General features: G+C 38.0%; 1 protein-coding gene across 1 annotated transcript in view; it reads right to left on the bottom strand.

Moving 5' to 3' along the window:
* Positions 1-10,010, bottom strand: part of LOC107095304 (semaphorin-4E-like) — a 16,326-nt gene extending 6,316 nt beyond the window's left edge. The window contains exons 1-8 of the mRNA XM_015391326.1: positions 9,583-10,010; positions 9,168-9,310; positions 6,553-6,615; positions 6,110-6,208; positions 1,092-1,191; positions 727-837; positions 465-616; positions 188-360 (exon numbers count right to left, since the gene is read on the bottom strand). Of these exons, the coding sequence (XP_015246812.1) occupies positions 188-360; positions 465-616; positions 727-837; positions 1,092-1,191; positions 6,110-6,208; positions 6,553-6,615; positions 9,168-9,310; positions 9,583-9,691 (950 nt within the window). The 5' untranslated portion in view covers positions 9,692-10,010. The remainder of the gene's footprint in view (positions 1-187; positions 361-464; positions 617-726; positions 838-1,091; positions 1,192-6,109; positions 6,209-6,552; positions 6,616-9,167; positions 9,311-9,582) is intronic.
* Positions 10,011-10,253: the final 243 nt, after the last annotated feature.

Raw genomic sequence — 10,253 nt, 5'->3', positions numbered from 1 at the left:
GGCCAAAATCCCAATATCGTGCATCCCTAGTTCAGATCATTTATATCCACACAAACTTACTACCTAATAGATGTGTATTCCCTCTCATGCTTTTAATTCTTTCTCACAGTTCAGCAGCCAGCCCATATGAAGTAAATTCAACACCTGCTTGCTGATAAAACCACAGAAAGTTGTAGTGAACACTCACGACTGAGGTGTGAAAACGGCGTAGAAGACACTCTTCCTCCAGTCCTTGTGCCGCAGCAGGAAGACATCCTGGACAATGGGGGGCAGGCTGGGTTCAGGGAAGGAACAATCCAGACGGGCTTTTAGGAACGAGGTCCATTTCCTCTGCAGCGTGCGCTGGCCGCCCATATCTCCCTGAAGGAAAAAAAAGTAATAATAAAGTTGTGTAACCCTAAAGCTGACTGGAACAGGTCAGCAGTCTCTTCAAATTCCTAAATAAAGCTGTAGCTCCATGCTACCTTGCAGACACGGGCCACCCTGGACACCGCCACTTTTCTATAGAAGTCGTACTCCATTGCGTTCTCACTGAAGAACAGGTACACCTTATCGTCGTCTCCATCCGGACTGTCAACGCTCTCCCCCATGAAGTCCATGTAGACAAAGTTGGGCTCTAAAATCCAACAATTCCACATTTTAAAAAGGAGACAGAAGAAAAACAGGATCATTAAAAAGCCAGAAATACATTTTTTGATTCTCTAATTGAGCTTTTTAAGAACTCACCACTGAGCCAGGAGCTCTTAAACTCGGTGCGAAGAGCCAAACTTGAGCTGCGCAGGATTACGGGCTCAGAGCCCAAGAAGTTGATGGATGTAGCAGAGTACAGGTCATTTCCTGTTGGACAGGAACAACAGAGGAGTAAGCATTCCTGGAAATCCATTATCCTCATTAAAATCAAACAATAAAACATTAATATACCTTCTAATGAACTGGACATTGTGTTTTGACATAATAGTGTTCAGTAAAAGCAGAGTGAAAGGGTTAAATGATGGCTACATTAAATACTGAGCATGAATGTCATTCCAAACTTGGTTCTGTTTAAACTCTCAGCTGTTTTGTGTGTTTTGCTCAGTGTGGCAGACACTCACCAACCATGAGGGAGGAGTATCTCTGAAAGGGATCAAAAGGACACTTCCCTTTTCCCTCCTCCGGCCTTTCCCTCAGGGTCAGCCGGCCATTTGCAAACGTCTGTCGGAAACAAAGCGAGCGGAGCAGGACACAAACAGGACAAAGATGGAGAAGCATGTTGTTTTATTCACACATACGAGAATAAAGGAGCGTGGTTATATCTATTACTGCAGCAAAATAACCTCACACTGAACATAAAATAAACATTTGAGCACTTTTATTTAGTGAGAGAAGAATATTCTTTTATTTTCTTTAACTAACTCAGCAGTGACGCCATTACTGGTACCGCTGAGATTCCCTTTAAAACAAAATAGCTTTTTTTTTTTTTCTCAATTTATACAAATTTTTTGTATGTTCACCAGAGATTCTTTGAAGTTTTATTTAGCAATTCATGACTTCCTGAATCCTTGGGGCATAAATATGAGTTTGATGAAAAGGTCTGTTATTTTTAGCCAGTGGCGAATCAGCTGGATAAAAACCCAAAGCTATTCTGTCACCACACAAACTGACGAGGATGGAAAAGAATGTTCTACAAATCATGTTCAAAGCTGACCAGTAAAACTGGACGGTTAGACTGAGAGGCAGGCTGTGGAGAAAAATACTCTCCTACATCTCCTCTGCTTGGCCTTCTGACTGCTAGTGTCTTCCTGAGTTCCAAAGGACTCAGCCTGAAACAAACACTGCAGGTTATCAAGTCATGCTGTTGGCCTTCTGTTCTTCCTTAAAAGACAATAAGAACCTTGTTAAGTGCATCGTGAACACAAGCTTTTAGAAAGAGCGATTTTTATTTGAATATCTCTGCTTCTTTTTGTATCTCAGCTTCTGTCTCTTTGAACCCCAGTCAGCCTCGGCTGATGGCCGCTCACACTGAGCCTGGTTCTGCTGGAGGTTTCTTCCTGTAAAAAGGAAGTTTTTCCTCTCCACTGTCGCTACAAGCATGCTTAGTGTGAGGGATTGCCTTTGACTTAATGTGTCGATGAAATTAACTGGTTTTCCTTAGATAGAAAACTTTATCTGACAGGATGATGTGGTGAACTGTAAAGTGCCTTCAGATGACATGTGTTGTGGCGCTATAGAAATAAACTGATTTAAAGTTCGACATGAGCGAAAATGAAAAATGGCCAAAAATCGCACTTTGAGCCAAAATGGCCGACTTCCTGTGGGTTTTAGGGCATTCCTCCAAGAGACTTTTTTTCATGATTTGAGGAGATCTACCTGTGTGCCAAATTTCAAATCTCTGTGACTTATGGTTTCCCCCCAACTCACTTTAGGGGGCGCTGTGGAGTAATTTGGGAGAGGCCATTTTGGATTCCATTATAGACAGGCTATTTCACGCGGGGGACAATTTACTGCCACGTTTTCCTGAGTTTTTGAATATGCGAAGTCCCCGTAAAATGCGTTCAAAGTGCTACAAGAATAATAATAAGACACCTAACAGATACAATAGTATCTGATACAATATAATTTTTATTTAAATTTTTTACAATAACACTGGTACAACACATATAATCAGATCACTACATAAACAGCCCTTCTTTCGTGGCCACACCTGTGGGGAGAGCTGAAGAACTGACCAGGACTCATAGGAACAGACTAAGATCCCTCCATTTGCTCTGATTTTATTTTGAAATTGATTGAATTCAATATTTTTAAATCACAAAGTTGATTTCTTTCTTAATTTGTTTGTGGAATATTATGCTTCTACATCAAGTGATGAATTTATTTTAGAGTTTTTCATGGATCTTTACCAGCCGTGCTGCTAAATGTGGTCCACTTTATGTAAAACAGAAAGGTAGAAACAACTCGATCTCAGTAAACACTTTATTTCTGCACACCCCAGTTTTAACCCTCAAACATTAAATAATTCTGTATACATAATTATTATTGAGCGCCATAGGCTAAGGCTGAAGACCCTTAAAACTTATTGGGTTTGATCTGTTACTTCCTTCAATTATACCACATTGACCAAAGTTAAATGGCTGAATGTCGACAAATTAATGATTAAAAAGGATACATATGGGGTCCCAAAGGAAGTTATATCAGGTTTAAAATAATGTATTTGGTCAATTTCACATTTAATATGTAACTTTTTGTTTTAAGGCATATTATTATCTTTTTCTTCTATCTTCTGCTCTAGCTTTATTAAAAATAAAGACTTCTTTTCCCTAAAGTACTTTAAAGTTGAACAAAATTGATATACTTTCAAAAATAACAAGAAAACAAAATGTTTTTTGTGAGTATCTACTTAAAGTTGTTCAGCTCGGCATGTTCATAAAGCATTTCCATGTGTAGTGCAAACTGCTCTGCTCTTCCCTGAATGTTAATGTGCAACAAAAATGCAGCAAGAAAGGACAGAAACTAAAATAATAGGACCAACAAAGAAATCTGTTGTTTCTTTCCCATTTTGCATTGGAAAGAGGAAGAGCTTCCTGCTAACAAACATGTTGATGTGTAAGGAGGCTTTCATACAAAAGCTCCTTTGTCCATTGATGATATGATTCAGGCCTCAAAAACAGAAGCTGCTGTTTCCAACAGATCCTAGAATCAAAAACATGGTCATGGTAAGAAGCATTTCACACCTTTCCAATCCCTCATCAATTTCTTTCCCGGTATCGCACAGCGTCAACCGCTGCTAAAAATAGTCCGGGTGCATGATCGAGTGAAGTCATGGTGCTGCACTGCTAGATATGTTACCTCATTAAAATGAGCACTGTAGTCATTTATAGTCTGTTCACATAATATTACTGCTGTAAATATTAAGGCTCCAATTTGACTGACATTTGCAAACAGCTTCTGTTTCCACCTTTTTAAAATCAGTCCCTCAAAGCATGAGTTTTAAAGAGAATGTTTTGTGTGATTTTACTTTAAAAAGTTTTCATGTATAAACTGTTTTAGATTGTGTTACTGTTATGTATGCCATAGAACAACCTGTTTTTACCTATTTTGCAGATCTAAAGCCTGACATTTTACTCATATATTCTTTTTTTTTGTAATATTAGTCCACAAAGATTTGCTGTAGCCGACCTGTGAACATCTGGACCACTGGCCTGTTGTTAGTCCAATATACCCTCCCCATTAATTATTTTTTCAGTATTTTTGTTTATTTTAATTATTTGAATCAGGTGCCTTCATTTATTCCCCAACTCGAACCCAGAACCCAAACATCAAGGACAGAGGCCTCCATCCACGTCTCATCGCTGCGGCAACGCCTCACCGTTTCCACATCATCTCTCATTACAGATTAAATAGATTTGAAATGTTTTATTATTTTTATTTTCTATGGAGAGGACTTCTGATTTTCAATTCTTTTTCAGGTTTAATTCATTTTTGCTCTTTTATTTTTGTTTTCATTTTCTTTTAAACGCTTATTTTTGGTTTAGTTACAAGTTTACAAGATATAGTTTTAGTCTTATGTAATATGACTCGATTACTGAGGATAAGACTAAAAAAAACAGATTTCCTTTTTTTTGCAAGCGCAAGTTTTTATTTTTATTTCAGTTAACGAACAGGTTTTTCATTTTTGCATTAATTCATTGGTTGAATGGTCCGGACGCCGGACGATGTTACTCAGATTTTTTGCAGGTAGCCTAAAAGCGTAATGACCTCATCGCAGCAAAGCTTGGGCTCCATGAGGGGGGTGTTGGGCTAGTGTTTAGAGCAGTGCGTTGTGCTCAGAGAAGGCTGCAAGCATCCGGTTTGATCCCCACAGCCTGCACTCTGGGTCCCTGAGCAAGACCCCTCACTGCTCCCTGGGCGCCACACAATGGCAGCCCACTGCTCTCCCCGTTGGGATGGATTAGGTACATTTCTGCGATGTGAGATTCATAAAGTTCAATTACTATTATTATTTATTATTATTATTAAACAGGACTTTTAGTTTTCATTTACCAACTGCTTTCTCCTTGCCTCTCTTTCATAAAGACCAGATTTAATGACTGCTTTACTTGTTTATCCTGTTAACAGACTCTGACACCCGAGCGGTGGATCCCTGCACCTCCTCCAGAGGTAGTATGGCCTCTCAGGTCCTTGTATGATACATTTTTATTTTTTTTGGTCTTCATGATGCTGTTTATGTATTGGTTAAAGCTCTGTTCACCCTCACAGAAAGAATAACTCATTTTCATCTTGAGAAAATGTGAAATCTCCTAGAATGAAATATATGCACCTCACAGGTGTCAAGTAACAAAGCACAAATACTTTGTTTCCTTGTTTAAGTAGAAATGTTGGCTATTTATACTTTACTAGAGTTATTATGTTTTAGAAAAGTCTTCACTTCTACTCCTTACATTATAAAAACAGACTCAATGATTTCATAATTGCCTGTTATTTAAAAAAAAAAAAAAAACATCAAAATAATTAGTCATTCAGACAATTAATTTCTTTGTGGTTGGACTCGGTGCTGCCCCAAATTGTTGTTCAATACATACCAAAATAAGTAGTGTTTCAAGATGATGCAAAGTTAAATTTGACAAAGTTAACATTATATGTTAACTTTAACTTATATGCATATAAGTTAATTAATTATAAGAAAGTTTTAATCCAGAATTAGTAGAAAATTGTTCCTTTAATAGGGCAGAGGTAGATTTTTCCTGCATTACTTTTACTTTAATACTTTAAGTAGTTTTAAAAAATGTACTTTTAAAGCTTTTTACTCAAGTAAAATTGTAATCTAACTTCTACAATAGTGTTTTAAACATTAGGATTTCTATGTCTACTTGAATAATAAACAGTAATACTTTTGACTCCTCTAGTGCATTTACAGAATTAGTTAATTAAATAATAGCAATGTAGAATATAAAGCAGAACAGGTAACTTATTGTTTAAAAACTAAAACAAAATAAAGGTGTTTTTAAAATTTCTCTATCAGCTAAACCATTTCTCCAAGTATGGCTCATATTTTGAAATTATTAACATAAAATCCCTCAAAAGAAATGTCATTTTTACAATTCCTTTGATCTGCTGAATAAAGCAGACTTACCATATAATCACAGGCTGGAGAAAAGGCGTTTGTTCCACAGACGTAGAATGTAGTGTCGTTCACACTGTGCAGCGTTCGAATGTAGTTGCGGCATTCCACCTGCGGATAAAAAGGTCAGGGTTTTGTTAGTTCAGCCGTAAAAAAGCACAAACATGCCACACATGTACAGTTGTTAACGCGTGCTGCACAGAGCCGAGCTGCTGAGGACCAAAAGGTCAAGGATGTTTCTCCCTGGGCCTTTTTTTGGACATTCAACACAAAGCTAAAAGCAGAGCACTTCAAAGGGAGCTCTAAGTAAAGATTTCAACAAGGAAAAAAATCTACACTTCAAAACATAAATGATTAACAGAAACAGCCGGAGGCCCTTTTCAGTTTGCAGTCGTCCTTTAGGTTTTCCAGAAAATACTCTAATTAGGTTTTGTTTTGGAAGGTGCAACACAAACCTCTGCGTGTTTTCCTTTGTATTTGCACTCCCTCTGCTTCTCCTCGGTAACTTGCCAACGCACCTGCATCAGCAGAAGGAGAGGATCCTGTTAAAGCATGCATTAATTGTGTTGCAACCTGCTAGTACTAATACAGGGACAATTTTGTTTTTCCTTTAGCAGTCATTGCACAGGTAGCAGACTGCTGGTTTTAAAAGCTAAGTGCACCTGCAGTGACACACATTCACATTTTCCCATAAAAAAAAGCAGAAATAGTCAAGTTTAAATTAGAGACGTCAGTATTTTAGGTACTAACGTCAAACTTTCTTGTTCTTTCTTCTTTTAAATGTACAAAGCCTTATATTAAGCAAATAATAAACAATCCCTCAGAAATACAAAATATTCAGAATAACACGTCCAGAACTTGTATGACTTTGACAAGTTATCTTAACTGAGGTAGTCTATGCATCCGGATTACACCAGATTGTAGTTTCTCTTTAAGTGACATAAACACCACCTGTTCTAATCAGTAAAGTCATTTAGAAACTTAAAGTGGAGCAGCAGAGATGTCAAATAACAAAGTACAAATACTTCGTTACATTTACTTAAGTATTATTTTTAGGACAACTTTTTACTTCTACTCCTTACATTTTAAAAATTGACTCCTTATTTTTGTTTAATTTAAGCGCATCTTCACTATGGCCAGTGGGTATTTAAAAAAAAAAAAATAAAATAATTAGTTAATAATTTCTTTTTGGTTGGACTCGGTGCTGCCCCAACTTATTGTTCACTACATATCAAAATAAATAGTTTTTCAAGATGATGCAAAGTTCTATTTGACACCGTAAACATTATTCATAAAACTAAGAATCTGATCCTGATCCTTTAATTGGGCATTGCAGTAACCATTATGTGGTTTAAAGCTTTTTTTCTTAACATTTTTTCCCTGCATTATTTTTAAATTTTAAGCAGTTTTAAAAATTGTACTTTTACACTTTTACTTGAGTAAAAAGCTGAAGTTGATACTCTAACTTCTACAAAAGTGTTTTTAAACAGTAGGAGGTATACTGCTGCTTGAGTAAGAACCATTAATAGTTTTGACCCCTCTGTGGAGCAGTCGGTAGCACTGATGCCTTGCAGGAAGAAGGACCTGGAGGTTGGATGTTCTCCTTATGCATGTGTGGTTTCTCTCCAAAATTAGCAAAAAGTGTGTGGAGAACCATTCCTTTTACCCATGAAGACTGAGAGCAGGGATTTAATGAAGATGTAAAGGAACTTGGGCATCGCGCATACCACTAATGACATACGACGACTTATTTCTTCCGATTTATGAATTTCCTGACCATCCTGGCTAGAAATTAAAGGCTCTATCAGCAAAGATTGGTTGGAAATGCGAATCTTCAGTGTTTCCATTTTGTTTATGACAAATTAACCAAGCGACACAAAGCACGTCAGCATAAGTCGACATTACGGCGTCACCCATTGGCTGTAATAAACAGGAAGTAGAGGCTGCAATCCAGCCCAGACCGCAGATCAGTAATGTATTAACATTTTATTTGAATGTGTTGCTATCAGGAAAGTTGTTCTTAAGATAACCAGTCAGCTAGCAATGGAGATGTTGCTTCCATTTTCCGATTTTCACGTGCAAAACAGGAACATTCGGAAGCAGAGACAGCTGATCAGTCACGTGTGGTAAAAGTTCCATATGCCAGAGCTGATTGGAAAAAAAATGCTTCCATCTCCTGTTTTCTGCATTAATTATTTATATGCAAAAGCCAAAAACTACCTAAAATTAGATTTTTTTTTTGTTTTTTTTGTGAGTTTGAGGACATTCTTTTATTTTATTTTATAATTTCCATCAAGCTGTTCTGATTGGATACTTCAAAGTTGGCATTAGAACAAACTGATGTAAACAAACCTGCTGTGAACTAAGTGAAATTTCATCAGTGCAGACAGAGTGTCTGCATAGAATATAAGGAGATCAATTAAGGTTAAAACTGGGGAATTCCTTGCCAAATTTCAGTAAAAATTGTATCACCTGCCTTCGTGCGGCATCCGTCTTTTAATTATGAAGCAGATCAAACTGAATATTTTTACAAAAACATACCAGCGGCTCGGCCTAGCTGGTGGTTGACTGTGTTTGCTGTGGAATCGGATGCAAAGGAAGGCAGTAATAGAGTATCATTTATCTAAAACAGTATATGATCCAACACCAATGGAACTAAAACATGCAACACTTTAATGTAGTCATCAGAGGTCCTAAATTAATAAGGCAACAGCAGAGCTGATTCTTTTTATTTAAACACTTGTCTTTAAATCTGTTATCTCATTATTCTTTTCCAGGCAACCATAAACCAAACTACTCTAAAGGTCAAAATCTGAGAAAGCTGGGAACCGCTTCAAGCCACAAGGCAAGTTCAGCCTTGAGCAGCTCGCTAAATATTTGATCTACTGGTTTAACCACTGCAGTAAAATGCCATGAAAAAAAAATCAACAAAGGTTTAATTTTGCTGCTGCAACATTTCATTAAGTCTTGCATTTAACCTGTAAACATTCTGCAGTCACTTTTATTGTTGGAGCTCACAGATGAGAAACCTGCACATATAGCTTAATAACTTAATAACATGATAACTCACTCTATCCTTTTGAACAGAGATGTTGTTGATATCCAGAGCATAGATGGCCTCTCTTGCCCCCAGCAGCAACACACCCAGGTCCTCTCTGATCAGCATGGTTGAGTAATTGAAAAACCCATTTTCTTTGAACAACTTCAGGTTACCTGGCCGGAGAAAAAGGTCACATTACTTAGCTGAGCTTCATCTCCTTCTCCTCCAGCAACAATTCAGCAGCATTGACTCCATATATATAAATATTCCACAGCTAAAAGAAAAATGCTAATTTGTAGAGAAACTAATAAACTTGTCACTGGAGGTGGAAGAAGAAAAATCTGCATCCTCACTTCAGCATCATACATCAGGGGTAAAATATTCAAATGCATGCAGCGCATCAAATGACTTCAAGTTCATGTGTTTAATGCACTTTCTGACTTACTCTGGTAGGAGACGGTCTTTCGTGGAACACAATACTGAGCGCTGAGCACACTGAAAAAAAGCTGAAGCATCAATCCACAGACGATGCTTAGTGCTGACAGAAGAGACATGGCTTAGGGTCCAGGATCTGTTGACGTGCCGAAGAGCCGCTCTGTCCGGCTCTGACGCTCATACACCAAAAATCAGAGAACAAGCATGGTTCAGGATTTACTGCTTATTCAGAAGTGTAACCAGGACTCGCCCTGAATGGGTTCAGCTTGAAGTTGATGGGTATCTATGTCGGCGTTAGCCTCCAGCGCAGAGCTAATGAGCTGCTGGTGTCCTCTCTGGAAGGAGGAGCGGGAGCCATGCTGCCCGGCTAGTGCTGGGCTGTGCTGGAGGACTTCATTTCCAGGGTTCTGCCAAAGATACAAGAAGATCTATGAATAATCAAAGAGGGGTGTGAAAAAGAAAGGCTCTCACTGAAATTGAGAGACAATTCTTCAGAATAAAGTAGCTGCTTTGCTGCGTTTTGCTTCCCTGTTTGTCCTGTGATACGTTTGAAGAAGGGAGGATAATCACTATGCAGGGACGAGATGGCCATGCTGAAACATGGGAGCTGCTTCAACATTTCTGTTCCTCAACAAATACAAGCACTCAAAATGGAGAGAAAACCAGTGCATCACAAAAGCA

The sequence above is a fragment of the Cyprinodon variegatus genome, unplaced genomic scaffold, assembly GCF_000732505.1.
Source record: "Cyprinodon variegatus isolate N-32 unplaced genomic scaffold, C_variegatus-1.0 Scaffold535, whole genome shotgun sequence".
NCBI classification, from domain to species: Eukaryota; Metazoa; Chordata; class Actinopteri; order Cyprinodontiformes; family Cyprinodontidae; genus Cyprinodon; species Cyprinodon variegatus.
The sequence above is the reverse complement of the archived record's forward strand: the minus strand, read 5'-3'. Positions and strand labels throughout refer to the sequence as shown.